At 31.2% G+C, this 21,274-nt stretch overlaps 3 protein-coding genes across 4 annotated transcripts; 1 reads left to right on the top strand and 2 right to left on the bottom strand.

Annotated features, from left to right (window-relative positions):
• Positions 1 to 6,631: 6,631 nt before the first annotated feature.
• LOC129288854 (embryo-specific protein ATS3A-like) lies at positions 6,632 to 12,806 on the bottom strand. Its single transcript, XM_054925651.1, has 4 exons — positions 12,583 to 12,806; positions 10,764 to 10,837; positions 8,186 to 8,417; positions 6,632 to 7,191 (listed from the first exon to the last, which is right to left on the bottom strand). Exons 3-4 carry the CDS (start codon positions 8,381 to 8,383, stop codon positions 6,730 to 6,732), a joined length of 660 nt encoding a protein of 219 aa, XP_054781626.1. The 5' UTR covers positions 8,384 to 8,417; positions 10,764 to 10,837; positions 12,583 to 12,806; the 3' UTR covers positions 6,632 to 6,729.
• LOC129288853 (laccase-17-like) lies at positions 11,182 to 14,410 on the top strand. Its single transcript, XM_054925650.1, has 6 exons — positions 11,182 to 11,346; positions 11,460 to 11,611; positions 11,869 to 12,113; positions 12,203 to 12,331; positions 12,545 to 13,504; positions 13,991 to 14,410. The coding sequence occupies exons 1-6, from the start codon at positions 11,239 to 11,241 to the stop codon at positions 14,119 to 14,121; spliced, it is 1,725 nt and encodes a 574-aa protein (XP_054781625.1). The 5' UTR covers positions 11,182 to 11,238; the 3' UTR covers positions 14,122 to 14,410.
• Positions 14,411 to 14,756: 346 nt separating this feature from the next.
• LOC129288556 (uncharacterized) lies at positions 14,757 to 17,536 on the bottom strand. 2 transcript variants are annotated; one of them, XM_054925187.1, is made up of 2 exons: positions 17,227 to 17,536; positions 14,757 to 15,924 (listed from the first exon to the last, which is right to left on the bottom strand). In XM_054925187.1, the coding sequence occupies exon 2, from the start codon at positions 15,890 to 15,892 to the stop codon at positions 14,837 to 14,839; it is 1,056 nt and encodes a 351-aa protein (XP_054781162.1). In that variant the 5' UTR covers positions 15,893 to 15,924; positions 17,227 to 17,536; the 3' UTR covers positions 14,757 to 14,836. The 2 variants fall into 2 exon arrangements, with proteins under 2 accessions (XP_054781162.1, XP_054781161.1); XM_054925186.1 differs by lacking the exon at positions 17,227 to 17,536 and adding an exon at positions 17,010 to 17,202.
• Positions 17,537 to 21,274: the final 3,738 nt, after the last annotated feature.

Genomic DNA, 21,274 nt, shown 5'->3' with positions numbered 1-21,274 from the left:
ATATATATATATATATATATATATAACAGCTCCCGCTGTGTTTAATACTCATTCTTTCAATATTATTAAAAAAAAACGTAATCATTGTTTTCTATAATTTTATTAGTTCTTGCTTTTAGTTTTTATAGTTTTTTCTGACTCTCTAAGTTTAATAAGATTGGATAACATTTGTTTTTCAGGTCTCTAGTGATATTAAATTACAGGGACTATAAAGATTGGAACATTGAAAACAAATTATAGAAACTAAAAAATTCAATAAATAAATTATATGAAGCAATAATTATGTTTTTCCATATTATAAGACATTTGTTTTTGAAGTATCACGTGAAAAAATATAAAGTATTTTGGACATTAAATTTAATTCTTAAAAACATTGTCAAGATGTAATTAATAATTCAAGTAATAATTTAGCGTTAATTTTTAATTATTGAACGGTGGCTGTGGCTAATAATAATTATAAGTTGTTCAAAATTAGGGATAATCCTGAAGTTTGTCCTCACTTTTTTTTATTTTTTTCCATTAAATTTAGACTCCCAAACTTGGATTTGAAGATAATTCTAATTCTAATATTACGTGTACCCTCGAGGTTCACATAATACTTGTTAATTTCTTCAAAGTCTTTATATGAATTTTTGTCTCATTCATTTGTCAGCCACACGTTGAAATTTATTTAGAAAATTGTAATGATTTATAATACTTTGATATCTCCTCCTAAATTTTTCAATTTTCCCTTTTTATTATAAATTAAACGGATAGAAAAGGATCCGAGGAAAGTTCACATCAAATCACAAAAAAAATTCAAACTTCAGAGTCTGAGATATTACCTACCAAATAAATAAAGAAAGAAATAAATAAATGGACTCTGCGGAATCAATGGACTCTCTAGCCCTGACGTTACCTCGCTTTCTTTGTCTCTTTTTCCCTTTAAGCTCATTCATGTATTTCAGTCTAATTTCCTCATAATATATAAGTAATTTTTCTTTAATAGAGTGTTTATTCTCGTAAAAAAAATTATCGAGAATTAAACCAACAGTATCAACAAAAAATTATATATTTTTATCAGTTAATCTAAGCCAATCAATTTAAATTTATTTTGGCAAAAAAAAATCTATTTGAATTTATAAGGGAAAAAAAAATTAAACATATGGGGATCATAGGATTCCTGGAATGAAAATGGAAGCAAAATTCAGATTTGGTTGAGCTCCCAAAGCTGCTACCTGTTACCTAACATTATCAACTATCACTGTCAAACCCATCTCAATTATTTTCATAATTATTTATATGTACCCTTGACGGTGATATTATTATTTTATACACACACGCGAGACGGCGAGAGTATGTTCTTGTGACGTTTCTGTCAAATCAAACACCGAAGCAGATTTGTCCATAATGCTAAACCGTGTGGTAGGTTGTGTATTTGTTGTGCCTCTATATGGTAGTTTAGGACATTAATATATCAGTTATCATTTTCAAATATATTTTTAGGTGAGATGAAGAGGAAAAACGAGATGAATGCACGAGTGGATTTGACTTTTGATGTAGAGATTACCTATCGATTTACGAAATCTTTATGATAAAAAATTCAACCATGCTAATCGCTTTGAAAAAAAATAAGCATAACATGCTACAGTTAAATATTTGATGTAACATTGATTATAAATGTTATTTGAGGAAAAAATTAATATAAAATTAATCCAATCATTACAAATGATGAAGGATTTAGTTGATTTAAATCTCCAATCTCTTAAAAAAAATGATAAAATATAATTTTGGTCCATGAACATTTTTTTATTTATCCTCTAAACTTTAATTTAAAATAATTCAATTTTTATAATTTATTAATTCAAAACAACTCAATCCTTTTATTTTTTGTTGATTCCATGCAATTCAATTTTTATAAATCTTTCTTAACTCAATAAATTATGAGAACTGAGTTATATAAATCAAAATTTAGGAATTGATAATTTGGAGAAAATTTAAAAACCAAAAGTTATATATATTATCCCTAAAATATTTTTACATTTTACTTTTATTTGTATAAATTTATTATATTTATTAGATCTATATATATGTCATATAAATTTGTTATTGTTATTTTATATATATATATATATTTTTTTTTCCAACAAGTTTCTATAATTTGAAGTGTAAATATTTATGTTAATTATATATAATATAAATTTGTTCTTAAAATATTCACTGTGTTGCATGGAAGATTTAAATTACTTATCTCGTTTCAAAATCCAAAACATAAAGCAAACGTATGCATATAATATAATAATGTATATATAGTATTCCATAAGCAAGGTGATGATACAAATATTGAAACTTAGCGAATAATAATGGTGGTGTTACATTATTTTTGGCAATAACATAATATTATATAATTATGCTAAAAAAGAAGAGCAGCATGCATGCAGAGGCATAGTTTAATTAGAGGAAATAATTATGAAAGTGCACGTAAAGAACATAGAGCCTTTCACTACTTTCACTGGTCATCATTAATTTAAGTTCATACTCTTGTGACTTTTCATCATTTTGTTCCCGTTTCTTACTATCACTTTCATCCTTTATCTGCATATAGTACTATTTTAGATATGCTCACTAATGCAGGATCTACCATAAAAAAAGATTGGTGATTGTTTATATTTTTTCATAATTAAAATTATGAGAGTGACTTCAAGTGTCTCTTAAGTGTGAGGTTAATTCTTAGTCTTTAAACCCCATGAATATGATGTCTGTATGGGTTGCTTTCCAGTAAAAAAAAAAAAAAACTATACAGCCATACAGGACTATATATTCGTCTTGTATGGCTGTATAGTTTTATATTTATATTAATACTATATGGATTATATTTTTTGATTGCCTATATTAATTATATTTACTTTGACGAATATATTGCAAAGTTAACTCACAAAGAAAAGAAAAGAGGAAGCTATGTTTAAAAAAAAAAAACTTAGAATTTACTGTTTGGTTGATTATAATTTATGCGAAGGAAGAGAAAAAAAAATGAATCAATTAACATATATACAAGCTAAGGTTGTTTGAAAAATATTGTGGTGATGAATTAAAAATATTGCAAGACTAGTCTCTTCACACACATACATATTGTATAGTTGTTGAGTCAAAAATAAATACTCCCTCTATCCCAAATTATAAGATAACTTTAAAAGTATTTTACTGTCTCAAATTATAAGATAACTTTGGAAGCATTTTGCTGTCCCAAAATATAATGTAATTTGATAAAAATAAGATTTTATTAATTATTTTTTTAATATTATCCTTCAAGTAGAAAAAAAAATCGAAATGAATATAGTGTAATAATTAAGTGTGTAAATTTAAAATTATATTAAATGAAGAGCATTTTTAAAATTTTATATTTTTATTTTAAAATGTAAGTTTATAAAGTATCATTATTGAACTTTATTAATATGTATAATTTTATAATTTGAGACAAGAGCAATACTACTTTGGTTTTAAATATTAAACTATAGGACTTTCTAAAAAAATGTAAAAATTTGAAACAGGAGGGGTAATACAATGATGAACCTTTGCATGATTTGGTTTGGATTATGCAATAGGCAGATTTACTGAGAGGTGTTAAATAATCCTTCCTAAGGATCATCTATACGCAATATTAAACATACATATCTTATCCTATTTATAGGATAAAAAAAGAATATTTGGTTTAGTCTTATTCATTAAAACTTTTTAATTATTATTATATTTATCTTTACCATTTAACCGTTATTAAATGTTGAAAAGTTTATTAAATGATAAAGTATTTTATTTTAAAGTAGATATATTTAATAAAGATAAAGTTAAACATTTATTTAATTTTTAAAAAGAGTTAATGTGATTTAAGATTTTCTTTAATTTTAATAAAAATATTGAAAATGACGTTTTATAAATAAGACCAATGAAACCATGCTTTAGAGTATTATATATATAAATCAAACACCATTTCATTAATTAATTTAGAAAGAATTGCAAATGATATGGGTCATTGCCTCACTCTGCCTCTTACCGAATATGTTCATGCATACTGAATCCAATTTCTGAGGTTAAAAAAAAAACTGAATCCAAATTTGTTTCCTCACTAAATGATTGTACGATCAATATTAAATGTTTGATCTACATCCACCGCATGGAGTGAATATAAATATGTTTGCATTATCAGATTCTGAATTTGTATAATTACTTGTCTGTTGTTATTCACTTCATGTGGTCGGGAGAACAGAAACAACTCACATTCTCATAATGCAACGTCTGAATGTTTCCTTCCTTCTCGCTCTTGATTTTATTTGTGTGTTTATGTTTCTTGTTCTCTTTACTCTCTTAATTTAATTTTGTACTCCCTCTGGTATTAATTATAAAGTAAATTAATCAACTTCACTATCCGTAAAGTTTATTAGTTAATATTTTTTAATTTATGAAAAAATATTTGACTTTCTAATTTTGCCATTTACTAAAATTAATTAACTACAACAAAGTTTTATATTTAGAACCCAAAAAAAATTTAAATGTCCTTTAATTAAGACAAGTGAGAGTATAGTTTAATCACTTTTTCGTGATTTTTATAATTTTCTTTAAGAAAATATAATAACAAATCCCAGCATTTTGCTTTTAGTTTCTAAGGTTTTATTTTGTTGTTCTCAATCCCTTTAGTTTGATTTATTATCCACAACATTAGTCCTTATATATAATTTTAATGATACACACAAAGAACGTGAACTGGTATGATGAAGTTAATCTTGTTAATTGTACTTAATTCTATTAATATCTCATTGACTGTACTTAATTTTTCCCTCATCTCCTTTTCTGTTTAAACCAAGTGTAAAGGAAAGCTTTTAAAAAAAAAAAATCATACATAGTCAATTTATTTCCATGTCCACATATTTTTACAATGCCAGGGTTAGCAAAGTTACAATGAAATTAACTATGTCAACATCAGCTTATGATTTTTATGTGTATTTTTAAAATTATAAGAACTAATGTAATAACATTGTAGGTTGATCAAACTAAAGGGATTAGTAGCAACAAAATGAAACTATATAGATTACAAACAAAATACAATCGAAGTATAGTGACGTAATGTTATATTTTCCCTTTTCTTGATGAATATATAGATGAGATCTTCATCTTGTAGAAGTTACAATTTACCTTGTTTACTTCATCCAAAAATATAAATCATTTTTTTAAGATGATATGTTAAAAAATATAAGATATTTTAGACCTTTCAAAATGTAATTAATGAGATTTTTCTAAAAGTACTCTTAATTAGGGGGTAAAATTAATAATATTTTTTAATTAAGATATCCTATTAAAAAAAGATAAGCATAAAAAGAGTGCATAATTTTAAAAACAATTAATTAACTCATTGGGAATATAACTCAATTAAGAATTTCTTATAATATTGAAACGGATGGAGTATATTAAAGAAGTGAAATGAAGACCAAATGCTAAACAAGTAGTTAATTGTTATTATCAAATAGGATCAGTTATACATTAATTGGGTCGATTCCATCTAATCTAACCCACCATTTCACCTGCTCTCCAACTCCAAATTCTTCTTTTTTTTTTTTAGGTATCATCATCTCTGACTTGATCTGCCTAACCTATTAATTACATGAACTAGCTAGTTTGCGTAAATTGCAAGTTAATTTAGGCCGACACTCAAGGGAATCTCTTATTAGGTGATTTGAGTTTTGATAAATTAAATCAAATTACCACAACAATCTCGTTCAACATTCATGCACGTTTTAAGAAAAATTATAGTTTTTAAAAGGTACTTAATAATATTGGTACTAAACATAGTTTGAAATTAAGCAACTTGCAATTAAAAAATAATTAGGAAAGGTTTGAATCTCATTAGAAGATGTGTATACATTTAATGCTCAACCATATCTTGAAAAAAATTACTTTTAATAAGATATTTCTGTAATCCTATTTACAAGACAAAGAGAAAAGATTTGCTTTAGTCTTATTTATAGAGCACTTGAATGATTATTATATCTATCTTTACTCTTTTGCTCTTATTTAATATTAAAAAAATTATTAAATATTAGAGTATTTTATTTTTAAAGTAAGTATATTTAACAGGGGTAAAGTAAAAAACTTGTTAAAGTTTTAGAAAAAATTATTGAAATTTAAGATTTTTTTTTTTAATAAAAATATTAAAAATGACTTATAAATAAAATCAGAGTATATATGTAAGATATATATATTACAAAAAAGAAGAAGAAGAAGAAGGACAAACAGAGATTTTGGGAGGCAGGGGATGTCCAATTTTTAGAATCGTAGAAATAATAAATAGATAATGATCATGAATATATACATGTCAATTATATTATTATTTCAAAAATTAAACTTCTTTAAAAGAATTTAAGAAATTAAATCTAGACGTCAATTCACAAATTTAAACTAAACTTTACAGACAAAATATATTTGAGAGCTACTTTCTCCAGGCACTATCCACCTCGTTTAAATTGAAGAGAGATGGTTAAGTAATTAATTTTATTTAAAAGTAAAAAAATTATATTATATTTTTATTTAAATGATTTACTTGTTATGTTATAACTAAAAAAATTATGTGTTGTTGCATTTTTAAATAAAAAGTGACAACAAGAAATATGAAGATCAATTGCATTAATTAAACCACTAGTGGTTTAGTGTTTCTTTTTTCATAGTATTTGTTAAAAGAAAAAAGATAATAGTGTGTTTCACAAGCTAAGGAGTTTTGACATACGCCTTTCTCTTCTTCCTGAGACCAAAAGGAGTAAGTTCTCTGTCACATGCATCGGCACCATGCCACACATGTCTCGGCATAAATCGCCGGAGATGGAACAAGTTGGAGCTCAGATGAGACCTTCCGAGCACCCGGACCTGTGCAAAGCCTGGCCGCCAGTCGTCGAGGCCGATCATTTTGAGGTAGAGGTAGCAGATGGGGGAGTCCACGCATGGAGCAGTGACCAGAAACTGGTCCACCATGCAAGCCTGAAAGGGCCTTCTGGGTACATCGTCAAGAACCTCAGGCTCCAATGGGTCCACTTTTTTAATGTGCTTGGAGTTGAGGTGACGAACCACTATGTCATTTGAATTGGTGTCTCCAAATCTTAGGCTCACATGGTTCGAAGTTTCAGCTCCCACCGTGCATGTTGTTTCTATGGTGATCACGTAGGTGCAATTTTTCTGTTGTATTTACTTGAAAAATTTTATGTAATCCAAGGTATCAAAAACTAAACCTATTATTGGACTAATCAAAATATTAGTTCAAAAATTAATAATAATCAAAATCATAGTCGAATCGTGATTAGGCCAATCATAAATACAGCATTTTCACTAGATCAATTAAGATATCGGTTCAGCAATTTATCAGTTCTAGTGGTCGAATTAACCCAATTTTCAAAACTATGATATACTCATCAATAAACACATATTATCAATGTAAAATCACACTGTTTAAATCATGATCATCCATGCCATTAACCATCCGAGCTGCAACATTGTTCAAGACATCAGGAATTTTTTGATGTTGTATATTGGGAGGTCTCTTATGAGCATGTGTACAGAGAAGATGACACGCGTGTTGACCACTTCATTGCTCATTTCACTCAAAACATTAATGAAGAAGCCATAGTTTTGATAGAGTCACACTTACTTTCTTTAGATCTCATTGGTCTTCATTAAGCATCTCGCCTTTCCATTTTATTTCCAAAAATAAATCACACTGTTTATAAATCACAAATAGTGTCACTTTCTTCAAACTCTGAGGATCACATGGACCACATACATCTATCTGATTAATATTAATATCAAAGATATACAGTTTATATCAATCAAACTGATCAATATTAATATCTAGAATTTATAAGAAATTGCTACTAGTATTTACAAGTTATGAATAACGCAATAAATTTAAGTTACTTGCAGTCTAATTCAAATTATTGACAAGTAGCTTCAATTTATTCAACTATTTAAGATGAATTTCACTTGTAGTGAGAGATCAGAGTGTTGACTCAAAATCATTTTAGGACCCAATCATAATATGATCATCGAAATCAATATAAAATATATAACAAATCATACTATTAGTAAGTCATTACCAACATAATTTAGCTTAGATTACGTGCATGGTGGGTAAAAATACGTGTCTTCTTTAAACTTAAACACAATTATTAGTTACCTTGTTTTCTGAAGGAAAGGTCTGCTCAGCTTGGAGAAGAGGAACCAAAAGCAAAGTGAAACAGAGAAAGCATGGCCCTCCACAGCTCTTTCCCATTTTCTCAGTTTTCTGATGAAACCATTTGCAGAACAGATCACGTTGATGATAGATGCTCTTTGTTGAGAAATTTATAGACACGAATTCTGAAGGTTCCTTCATATTCCTAGCTTGACTCCTTCGTAAAGTGCATATTCTTCATCATAGTACTTTAAATAAATCATTGATTATATGGTTTTTGTGAAATATTTTCAGAATATAATTAATAATTAATGAGGCTCCTTCACTTTTACTTATGCTTCCTCGCTTTAGCAGGGTTAACCTTTCCTCCATTAAGGCAAAGTATCTCTTCCTAATCCCGTTTACTCAGTCTCATTTTGATTGTTAAAGCTAAGATTCCAACCATTTCTTCATCCACCCAAGTTGCTATCATTAATCGTGTCCTAACTCTGTCATCATTACTATAATATAATTTACACCTTCTAAACCTACTGCAACAGTCCAAATTTATTTATTTTTTATTTTTAACTTTCTAAATTATATATTTAAAGGGATATATATAACTCAAAGTTTGAGGAGTCATATGCACATGAAAAATAAAGTTTAAAGGAATACATGATTGATAGTTGGGAGTTATCCGCACCAATTTAAAAGTTTAAAAGCTTAGAAAGGTTTATTATTAAGTTTTAAAGGTTCAATGGTTTATTGGTATGGTCTGGAGTTCATGAAATTTTGAATAATTTAGCCTTTATTTTATAATTTTTAAGGATAAATTTTGAAATATACTATAAATACTGGGGAAGTAAAACTTTCATGGGTTCTGCTCATTAAGTTACTTTCCTATAGTTGTGAAAGATATGTGATAGATAACTTCTCAAGAAGTTAAGCCTTTTAACCGACAAAGCAAGACGAATTTCACTAGAAAAGTTCAACATCCCTCTCTACTTAAACCAAGTGATACTGATAATACATCTAATTTCGCCTTTAAATTATTTGATGTGAAAGTATCCTTTAATTAAATATTTAAATCTCCCTGGAAAGATTTACTAGACGGTATAGAACTTACAGTAAGGAAACAGTGATAATATATGTAGTAATGGTTATGTAAAAAACCATGTTGATAATATTAAGGAGGTTAAAAAAAGAACAAATAAAGATAAATTGAACAAGTCAAGTATACATTTTTTTTTGAATACATTGCCACGATAAAAAACTATGCAAGAAGACTAAAATCAGGTCATGTCAGAAGTCATAAGGCTTCTACAATCAATAGGCAGAATGTCAAAAAAAGTAATATCGAAATAATCCCTTGAAATCTTATGGGTTAAAAAATCGGCATATCAATTGGTTTTTTTGTAGACGTGGTCAAAATTAATCTCCCAATTTCTCATTGTGAGATTATAGATGTTTCTTAAAATTGGTATAAGAGGATGGCCTTGATTAAAATTGCTTTCAATGAGAAGTCAAGTATGCATTTGAACTCATGACGTTTTTGGAATTAGCCATTGGATAAGTTTTCTGGCCAGACTATTTTATCATCTCAGAACATTTCGGCCCATGTACAAAATTCTGGACCAAATCAAAATTTTCTTATTCAATTCGGAAAACATCGTTAAAGGAGCCCAACGTCGAATTCTCACACTTCTGGCCCAGAAAAAGACACTTGAACCTATTGGAACTTGGGAGAATGACAAATAAGGACTTTGTAAAAATATAAATGTCAAATTAAAATTATTCAACACTAATGTTTTCAAATTTCAATTTTCCTTCTACCATGTGTCAGTACTAAAATTTTTAATTTAAATTAATGTTCTTACAAGGTCTTTACTTGTCATTTTTTCCAATTATATGAGATATCAAGTTTTATTGTATCAAAAAAAAAAAAGATATCAAGTTTTATAAATAATTAGGACTTTCCAAAGGATCTTGTTGAATACCTTTCAGCTTAAGTCTACTGTAAAATGTTTTTCATCATATCAATGACATGATACAAAAGAATCCATTCATGCCTTTGATCCAACAAAAAATAATTGATTAGTGGATATTGAGGAAATTAAAAGTGCACGTTAGATTAATGCTTATTACAATTGAATTTAGAGTTAGCCGTAAGAGGGATTTTAAATTAATTTATTTGATTTTTCTTTGGAAACTTCGCTAATACCACAGTTGTTTGCTTAAGGTTCCGTACTATTGTTGCATGCTATCTGCCATGTTGTTAATAATAATATAAAAAAGCTAGGGCATGCATCTACCTCTAAAAGGGACTGCCTGATAGAGAGAACAGAAAGCCGTCTTCTATGTCCTTCATTTCAAATATTGCTTTGTAACCAAGAACTTCTGTTGAGACAATTACATCTAACCAATGGCCTATGCCTTCTCAATCGCAAGCTTCACCTTTGAAAATGACAATGAAATTTCATATTATTTGTTTCACTTCAAAGAAATTCTTAAAAAGGATTCATTCTAAGAATCTTGAAGGCCTCATCAATTATTAATCAATATATATAAGTATCTTAAAGCAGAGTAAAATTGTAAAACTCACTTTTGGCATGTCTGTTTACCATACGTTCTGACATTTGCAGCTTCAATGAATTGACACCTTGGTTGGGCTGCAAACTTACAATTTAGAAACGTCATTCTCCATGTAAAAAGCGTACAGATTAAATCAACCAATAACATATGGGATTTGCAAGAGCAGTGCCTTAGACAAGCAAATCTTTCAAGATTTGACTTAAACAAGAAGGAGGTCAAAGGCAATTGATTGTCTTGGACACCACTCTTTAGTTGTTCTAACAACTCATACCATTAGAATGTAGTAATTTAGCTCTTCTAGATTTCAGCTTCTGTGTGAAACATGTGGTTTTGCATCACCTAATTGAACAACAACGTTGTCTCATTCTTCTTTATATTGCCAACCCATGACCCTCCTCTGCATCCACGGTTCAGACTAAAAGGGCAAAACCTGCTCTCTGCCACTCTCCCAAAGCCATCATTAACTTCTGTATGAAAAGAGAAAAATGGGTGTACCTCTTCAATCATTTGCATTTCCAGCACTCTTTCTTTTCTCAGTGATTCTCATCCCTCAGTTTGCAGAGGGGGGCATTACGAGGAACTACCATTTTGATGTACTTCTCATTATCTTATAGCTAACTTTCAAGTTTCATGAATATGCCTTTAGCATTCCATGTTCCCATTCACTGTTTGTACTTTATCTAATGTAAAAGGCTTTCTGATGCAGATTAAGTACCAAAATGTAACACGGCTATGCCACACCAAGAGCATGGTCACTGTCAATGGTCAGTTTCCAGGACCTCGCATTGTAGCAAGGGAAGGTGATCGTCTTGTTATCAAAGTGGTTAACCATGTACAGAACAACATCACCATCCATTGGTAAGGAACATTTTTCTTTGATTAAAATCTTCAATCTTCATGGAAAAATTCTAAGGTAGACTTGGTCTGCCAAAAAACATGTAAACAGAGCTATTCTTAAAACAACAGACTCACATCTGACTTGCATAAATATTTTATTATGATTGGTGCGGTTCACTTATATTTTATAGATCAAGTCTTCTTGAAAAAAAAAAAATACAGAGAGAAAGAAAGAAACTAAACTACATCTGTCAAAATCTTGGTTGTGTTTTGAATAGGCATGGAATTCGACAACTTCAATCAGGATGGGCTGATGGACCTGCATATGTGACACAGTGCCCCATCCAAACAGGCCAAAGTTATGTCTACAATTACACCATTGTTGGCCAAAGAGGCACTCTCTTTTATCATGCCCATATATCATGGTTAAGATCAAGTGTCTACGGTCCTATCATTATCCTTCCCCAGCGTGGTGTTCCATATCCTTTCACCACACCCTACAAGGAAGTTCCCATGGTCTTTGGTAATGATATATTAATATACACTGGTGTCGTTTTACTTTTTGAAAGCATAAACATGCTAACCAATTTGAATTATATTAAATTTTTCTAGGAGAATGGTGGAATGCAGATACTGAGGCAGTCATAGCCCAAGCCCTACAAACGGGTGGTGGTCCAAATGTCTCTGATGCCTACACTATCAATGGACTTCCAGGGCCACTGTACAATTGCTCTGCTAAAGGTATCAAGTACTTTTCGTAGATATATTTCTGTAAGATACCCAACATTAGTAGTGGCTGAATCCCAATGATTATTAGTCCTCCCTGAGTTTTAATGATTACTCATTATTTTTTAAGCAACAACTTACATTAAGACTCAATCACATAAAGGATAGGATGTTTATGAATTGAAACCCCGATTTATTTTGATTGAATATAAAAGATTGGTTTTGCAGATACATTCAAACTGAAGGTAAAGCCTGGAAAAACATACCTTCTTCGTGTGGTCAACGCAGCACTCAATGATGAGCTCTTCTTCAGTATTGCGAATCACACCCTCACAGTCGTTGAAGCAGATGCAGTATATGTTAAGCCTTTTGAGACTAACGCCATTCTCATTACCCCCGGACAAACCACTAATGTTATTCTTAAAACCAAATCCCACTACCCCAAAGCCACATTCCTCATGACTGCCAGACCATACGTGACTGGCCTTGGCACTTTTGATAACTCAACTGTTGCTGGTATCCTGGAATATGAATCCCCATCAAATTCTCTTCACTTGAAGAAGCTCCCACTCTTCAAACCAATCCTCCCTGCCCTTAATGACACTTCCTTCGCAACCAATTTTGCTAAAAAACTTAGTAGCCTCGCAAATGCTCAGTTTCCTGCCGATGTTCCCCAGAAAGTCGATAAGCAATTTTTCTTCACAGTAGGCCTTGGTACAAGTCCCTGTGCTCACAATCAAACATGTCAAGGACCCAATGGAACAATGTTTGCGGCTTCAATCAATAATGTATCTTTCACACTCCCAAACACTGCTCTTCTTCAAGCCCACCACTTTGGGCAGTCTACCGGAGTTTACTCCCCAAACTTTCCTAGGAGCCCCTTGCATCCATTCAACTACACCGGCACCCCACCAAACAACACCATGGTGAGCAATGGGACAAAGTTGGTGATTCTTCCCTTCAACACTAGCGTGGAGCTTATCATGCAGGACACCAGTATACTAGGCGCTGAAAGTCATCCTCTCCATTTGCATGGCTTTAACTTCTTTGTTGTTGGCCGAGGGTTTGGCAACTTCAATCCAAATAAGGACACTGCAAATTTCAATCTTGTTGATCCCGTTGAAAGGAACACGGTGGATGTCCCCTCTGGTGGATGGGTTGCCATTCGTTTTCTTGCAGATAACCCAGGTTTGTAAGATTTGTGCTTGTTGTGAGGTAGTGCTTATGGTTAAAATTTAACTACAATTTATAGGTCCGCCCTATCAGGTTCTCAAAGGAAAAATTTTGGGGGGGGGGGGGACCAGTGAATAATTTAACAGTTTAACACCACATGATTTGGGGTCCTAGAAATTTTCAACCACATGTTTTTTTTATTATTGGGGAACATAAATCTGGTCCCGTGCCTATTTGGCTAGCTTAACTTTTATTAATCGCCCCGTTAATTAGAAGTTCAAACAAGGCAAGTAACAAAGTAGTCCTAGTTTTTTCCGTCCGGAACAAAGTAGTACTAGTTAAAAGCTAAGTATTTGCTCTTATTCTATTCGTTTTGGCAAATTAACAAACACCCCCGGCATGCATTTGCGGTTTTAAATAACAGAATATATTCATATCTGAAGAAAATAAAGAGTGCGAGATAATGAAAAGCTCATAAACTTTTGTTATTGATGTGGGCAGGCGTATGGTTCATGCATTGTCACCTGGAAATTCACACAAGCTGGGGTCTGAAAATGGCGTGGGTCGTCTTGGATGGAGAACTTCCCAATCAGAAACTACTTCCACCACCATCGGATCTCCCCGTCTGTTAACTTCGGCCTGATATGACACTCTTCAACTTTTATTCACCGGAATTTGCCGCCACTTATGGCGTTCTTTATTGAGCAAATAACTGTTACGAGTTACTCTTCTCCATCCGGAAATGCCGTGGAGAGATTGATTTTTTTTCTTTTTGGCGTTTCAAGAAAAAATTGTTTCGTATTAAGAAAAAATTGTCAGTTGTGTTACCTATTGTGAGACGCCCCTACGTACTACGGCAACAAATGTTTCGACTAACTTTGATGTCTTTCAACATTTAAATGAGAATTCTTTGTTTATTGACTTTGTTCTTCCATGCAATGCATTTTGACGTTCATAACTAATAATTCACTCCCAGTCTTATTCAACAAGGGCAGATTGTCATTAACCTGGGATGATCCATTACTCACCGACCTGAGAAAACAAAACAATAATACTTCCACTGTTTATAAGACATAAGTGATAGATTGTACATATGCCAAGTCATCGTACTTGTAATTCATTCATACATTATCCTCCACAATATGCGTGAGAGCGGGCGCGGGCGTAACTAGTTTGATAAATGGAAGGGCATGCTACGGTTACACAAGAACAAGGCCAACAAAAATTCATGTGATGCTAATAATGGTTTCAAAAGTAATGCCACGAGTTAACCCAACACAAATTCCTCATTGATTTTCAGTAAGATGGAACTAACAAAATCCAAGTGAAATGCTGGCACACGTACAGTTAATCATCTCCCCCATGTTTTTTCTTAATTTTTTTCCTAGTTGGTTCCCCGGGTTCAGCATCATCTCTCCCTTCCCCGTCTTCGTTCTTTCTTTTTTTCTGCAACCCCTTTACCTCATCAGTATTTATTTTATCCTCGCTTCCTGCCACATGTCTCTTTTTCTTTTTACTTGGTAATTCCTTTTTATCAACAGAGTCTCCATGTTTGTTCTCAACACCATTGCTTAGTATCCCTTTTTGGTCATATTCTGTACTTGCAATCCCATATTCTGGTTTGATAACCTCACCCTCTTTGCCAGAAAAGTTGAACGTAATATCCTTGTCTTTCTTTTTCTTCTTCTCCTGTTTATGTTTCTTTCCATCCACCAATCCCTTGTCATCACCTGCGTTTCCCTCATTTGATCCCTCTTCAAATTTAACCTCACCGGCCACATTCTTATTGGACTCATCTTCACGTTCCTTTTTCTCCTTATGCTTCTCCCTCTTAGTGGGTTCTTGACTAAAATCAAGGCCACCATGAGTTGGTTTTTCTTCAATTTCATTTCTGGCCTCAGTTCGTGGTTTCCGATCAACTTCCACCTCTCCAATTTCAACCCCATTATCTCCTTGCTCCTGGAACTTAATGCCATGCTTCTTTTTCTTCTTCTTAAGCGTTTCACTCCCACCCTCAGTTCCTGCATGATATTCAGTGGCTCCATCAGGTTCTTGATTGAATTTGACAATTGTTTGAGATGATTTTTGTCCATCCTCACAGGGACCTTTACTGCCAAACCGATGCACAGCCCTCTGATTTAACTGCTCATTAATCTCCTCAATTTTCTCTTTGCCATTATGAGTCTTTGATCTACTCCTTTTGTGCTTCCGATCAGAACGTGGTGATTTGAGCTCCTTGTGGAGCTGTTTCAGCTCACTGAACGAACTAGAGGCTCGATGGAGATATGCACTGATGACATGTGAAGCACCATTCTCAGCAGAGATAAACTTTGAGAGGATTTTTGCAGCTTTTGAAAGAGAGATTGGTTTTTCTGAAATAGGCTTTCCAGAGATTGTCTTCATTTGTAAGCCCTTCAACCTTCACACATGTATGCCTAGAACAAACGAGATTTAAGCAATCTTTAGTTCCATATGTTTATTCTTAAAATTAAAAACAGTACCTAGCTCACATGCCCGTAACTGATAGTTAGGAGATAGTTAAACCAACACATGACTAAGGCACTAAGCACTAAAACTTATAAGACTACAAAATGCTAGTTCCATGACACAAGTCACTGGACTTTGCTCATCCATTCACGCAGCAGAGATGGTCCCATTTGCTTCTGCTGTGTTTAATAGCCCAGTAACAGCTATATCACTTCCTCCATTAAAGTTAATAAATTATGAAAATGAGGATTCAAATGATAAGGGAAAAAAAAGAGCCAGATTTTGACATGGGTAAGATAGACAAAAGAAGTAAAAAAGAACTTCCAAGGAGTATCAACACATTGACCAAAATAAAAGTTGCTTGGGCTTCTGCTGTCTTTATTACAAGTTTACAACCAGAGGCACTGACATAATGTCATAAGCAACTAAAACTAACAAGGCCAGTAGAGGGTCATGTTATGCTCCATAAACTAAGAAACTAACATTCTTGAATGACATAACGTACAACATACAAATTTCTGTCCGAGATTGTTAACATTAATTATCATAATACTCCCAGAACTAAATATGCTCTAAAATAAAAATAAACAAATGTAGATGTTAAAATTCCACCAATCACCATGAACATCAAGATTCTATTATGGTAGTAAAAAACACGAGTCAGATATTTCACCCATAAAAAATAGAAAGAAAAGAAAATACATGATTCAAATAATAGTCATTGAGTATGTATTATCAAAATCATGCATAACAACCTAAGCTAGTAGGTTATGCCCAATTTTTTTTTTTTTCAAAAGCATAATGTACTTATTTTTTGGGGGACGGGGGAGAAAAGGATGCATTCATAATGAAGTTCAGGCCCAATCTTAGCTGCAAACAATGTGTGAAAACGTGAAAATCGCATACAAGCAGAAAACATATTGAAGCCTCAAGAGACAATAGTCAAGCATGCAGAAAACGTGAAAATTGAAGTTAACTTACTGATCTTTTAAAAACAAAAATTGAAAGAGAGCACTTAAAAATAAGAACGGACCGCTGATTAAGAGCACGAGAAGGACAGCGAGTGAAGTTTGGGGATGAATCAACAATCAACCATATATATATATATATAGACACATAATGGCACACAAGGAATCAACAACAGTCCATCAGACCATCAGAAGAGCACCAGCCAGCAAAATTGAGATGAGCAGTAGCACGACGGACGAGAGTCTGCAAGACCAAGATAAGGATGGAGGAGGAAAGCTTACAGATAAGCCGAGGGGAACTCGAGCTTAGGCCTGAGATGGAGAGCGAGAGCGAGAGCGAGAGCGAGAGCGAGACGGCGAGAGGAGGAAAAGGTCGGTGGAAGCAACACGCAACGAGAACCAGAGCGACAGAGCAAGAGCAGGGGGTCGAGAAGCCGAGGAGAGGGGAGGTCGACGTCGACGCCGACGCCGTCGACTGAGGGGGACGAGGGGAGACAACCGAGCTTCAGAGTTGAGAATGAGAGGTAGAGTCGGGTGGCGGGTGCTCTAAGTCACAGTGTGAGACAGCGAGAGAAAAGCCAGCTTAGTTAGGGTTTGTTCCTTTACAACTTTCAAAATCAAGCCCATGCTTCAATTTAAATATTTAATAATGATTTAAGACTGAAATATTTTAAAATTCTAATAAAGAACTCAAGTACTTAATAATACAAATAAAATGAATTATTTGTCTTTAAAATATTATTAAGACTTTGAATATCAGTTATTAATTTTTTTACATATTAGCATAAGATTCCAAAAGGTCAATACATACACACACCAAACAAGATTTCAAACTTTTTTTTAAGCATAAAAATTATGTGCCACCGATAACAACAGAGAAAATTTTCAAGGTACTAAAAAAAATAGTAGACCTTTATCAATCAAATTGTTGCATGCACAATTATAAGAATTTGAACCCCATCCACTAAATCTTTTTCTATCGTGGTAGAAGTTAGAACATAATCGCAAATTTATCACATTATCAATATTAAATTTTAGAGAAGTGTGTAATGTGTAATTGTTAAGCAGTTAATTTTTTTTTTTTCAATCCTTCTTACTAAAAGTTGAAGCATCTGTTGTAATATTTTCACATTTTAGAAGGTTAACATGAAATTCTTGCACAAGTATGTATGAATGAAATAATTTTTTTTATTCGTTTGTGCTAACTTTTGGAAGATTAGTTGCAAAATTTGCCGATTTTAAATTTTACAAGATTAAAAATACTTTTCCATTGAGTTTTCTCAATAAACTAAACACGCATCAAGCCATTCAAGAAAAAAAAAAAGGATTGGTTGCTAAAAGCAATAGACTCTCAACATAATGTGTGCTTGTTTTTTCAGTTCCGAAGCAAAATTTGTGACAAGCAACAGTTTTTTCTTCCAATTTCAACTTTTTGAAAACAACTAACCAAGCACACACAGATATATGGACAAATTCTTTGTTTTGAACATCGATTCACAAATCTGCTTTAATCCAACTGCTCTTTAGTGCCTCTCTTTAAACAATCTCTATGAATGCTTCAATTTAAAAGTGTGCTCCACAATCAATGGCTTTTATAGTCTAATGATATAGAAGCCTTCGTGTGACTAGAAGATTTTGTGTTTGATCTTGCTTATAACTTGCCCAGAGTTCCTACTTCTCTAATTCAGAATTGTACTCACAGCTTCCCAAAGTGAGAGACTTGGATGCATTGTACAGGTTTTTTATCCTCCTTATTACATATGAAACTTAAAAAAAAAAAATTAAAAGCCCAATTATTGTAGGCCTTTTCATGAGTGTGTCATGGGTTCAATTGAATTTGAATTTCCATATGTTACAAAATACTGGGCCTAATTGGCCCAATTGGTTTTGTAACATAAAAACCAAACTGGGAAAAAGTCAGTAAAATCAACACCTCATAAAAAAATTAACTATTTGATACATATAGACATAGTCTTGACTCAATTTATAATTCAATTTTTATAATTTTAATTATTTAAAATATTAATATTTGTATTTTAGAAAATAAAACTTTAGAAATTAAATTTATTTTAAAATTTAGGAACTAATATTTTAAATTAGTAAAACTTTTAGCCTTTGTAAAGATTACAACGTTTTAAAACTTAGACTAATTTTTATCTTCATAATTTTATTTTTTAAAGTACAAGGATAAATATTTTAAATTACTAAAAGTATAAGAATTGAATTGTAGCGAGTTAAAATTTAAAAATTAAGTTGCAATCAAGTTAAGAGTCAACTATATGAATTAAATGATTAATTTTTTAAGATTAATTAAAAACTTTAGTTTTATATGAATAAAATTTAGAAGGTTTAGAAATCATTAATACAAAAATGAAAATAAGCTTGTGTGTGAATGAAAAAGATTTAAATTACACTCCTTCCATTAAAAAATATAAGGCATTTTTTAATGAATTGGATATTTAAAAGTGTAAGGCATTTTTAGTTTTTCGAAATATAATCATTACTTTTTTTTTCAAAAATGCTCCTATTGATAATAATTTTATATTTATTGTAGGGTGTTTAATAGAGATAAATATAAAAAATAGAGTTAATTTGAAAGTAGATAATTACTTTATTAGGGGTAAAATTTAATTAAAAATAACTTATATTTTTAAAATTGAAAGACATATTTAATTTCGGATGAAAAATATCAATTTTATCTTTTCCATTAATTAAATAGTTCAAAATAGTAAAAATAAAGATTAGTTTTTATAAGAAAATAAAAAATACATTAAATTTTACGGGAAAAAAATTACAAAATGTTATATGTTGTTTTAGATTCACCAATTGTAAGGACAACACGTGAAATGGCGTGTCTGTCAACTGCCACACACAAGTAATGCTTGACGTTAATTATATTAAAGACTACCCCCCTTATCTTTTTTGGGACTGCACTTTTTCTTATTGATAGTACAGCACATCTTTTAAAGAGTTTTGAAATTCCGACTTACATGAACTTTTATGAAATGGGGGGTTAATATAGTTCTTAATAAATGACAAAGTTTAAAAAAAAATTATTCTAAACAAATGATAAAGCTGAAGTAATTAACAATTTTTTTAAAATTTTACCCCATTGTTTATTTGTATATTGTTATTTCAATTTTTAAACAACAATTTATTATAATTGTTAATTACTGTTTACAGTGCGCAGCCACATTAGAGGAGCGTGTCTTCAAAAAATATGATTTACTTTACTTCTAAATCAAATGATAAGTTCTTGAGACCCTTTATAACAAATTTATCAAATACAAGTTCTTAAAAGAAAAGGAAATAAATATGGAGAAACATGCAAGATTTGTATGGTGAAAACAGACATAATATTGATAATAATAAAAGAGATATTAAGAAAAATAAGAGATGGAAAGTGGAAACTAAAAAAAAAGAGTGTTAGTGTGTTGTGCTCATTCAACAAACAGTAATGAATTCTCCAACAACTCGTAGAACACTCTATTGTTTATCAGAGAACTCATTGCTCTTTGAGTATTTTGATTCCCTTGATGTTCTATTGGTTGTTGGAAAATTCATTTCTCTCTACAAAATGAGGTGTGTCAAGAGCACTGTGATGAATTTGTTGAAAAATAAAAAAAAGTCATGTTGATTGAGTTTGGAATGATGAAAAATCAAGGTTTGAGTTTTGTAATGAACAAAATAGATTTTGTAATAGAGTATTTGAAGTGTTTAGAGAGATTGTGTAGAATTTTGTGTGTATGTGTGTGGTGACTTGTCATTTTATAGGTATAAAGTGACAATTTTTTCAAGACTCCACACTTCATTTTCTTAGAATCATTATATGCAATTTCTTCCAAAACTTTATCTACTCTCATTTTTCAGAAAGATACTTGAGATGACTAGGTATCTCCTTCAACCACTTCATTTTTAGAAACTTGAAGTGAGACTTGGATTACAAATTGAATTTTAGTCAAAATGATTGGGTTTAGACCAAAAATCATTAGTCCAAACAATTACAACAAAAAAGTAAAATTAAAAAGCTACATGCTCTCATGATTCTTAATATTAAACAAAATTAACAAACGTCATATTTATTAAGAAACTTTATTTATAATCTTGAAATTGTAAAAAATAATGTAACTTTTTAATTTGACTATTTTTTGTAATTAATGACCATAATAGAATAACAAAAAGTAAAATTAGAAAAAGTGTTATTAACTCTAAATTTATTTTATATTTAGAATAAAAAAGAGCTTGCAAACTTAGTTCTATATTAAGAAGCAGAATAATATTTTTTTATAATGTCAAGTCATAACTAACATTTTCTAACAAACACGAAATT

The sequence above is a fragment of the Prosopis cineraria genome, unplaced genomic scaffold (genome assembly GCF_029017545.1).
Source record: "Prosopis cineraria cultivar Desert tree isolate PC_DT_omini unplaced genomic scaffold, ASM2901754v1 PC12, whole genome shotgun sequence".
Taxonomy (NCBI): Eukaryota; Viridiplantae; Streptophyta; class Magnoliopsida; order Fabales; family Fabaceae; genus Prosopis; species Prosopis cineraria.
The sequence above is the reverse complement of the archived record's forward strand: the minus strand, read 5'-3'. Positions and strand labels throughout refer to the sequence as shown.

Bases quoted from the DNA above. Each gene is read 5' to 3' on its own strand.
- LOC129288556 (XM_054925187.1), bottom strand. From the start codon at position 15,892: ATGAAGACAATCTCTGGAAAGCCTATTTCAGAAAAACCAATCTCTCTT.
- LOC129288853 (XM_054925650.1), top strand. From the start codon at position 11,239: ATGGGTGTACCTCTTCAATCATTTGCATTTCCAGCACTCTTTCTTTTC. The intron at 11,347-11,459 runs GTACTTCTCATT...TTTCTGATGCAG, and splicing joins CGAGGAACTACCATTTTGAT to ATTAAGTACCAAAATGTAAC. The intron at 12,332-12,544 runs GTATCAAGTACT...TTGGTTTTGCAG, and splicing joins GTACAATTGCTCTGCTAAAG to ATACATTCAAACTGAAGGTA.
- LOC129288854 (XM_054925651.1), bottom strand. From the start codon at position 8,383: ATGAAGGAACCTTCAGAATTCGTGTCTATAAATTTCTCAACAAAGAGC. The intron at 7,192-8,185 runs GTAACTAATAAT...TAAATACAACAG, and splicing joins CCTTTCCTTCAGAAAACAAG to AAAAATTGCACCTACGTGAT.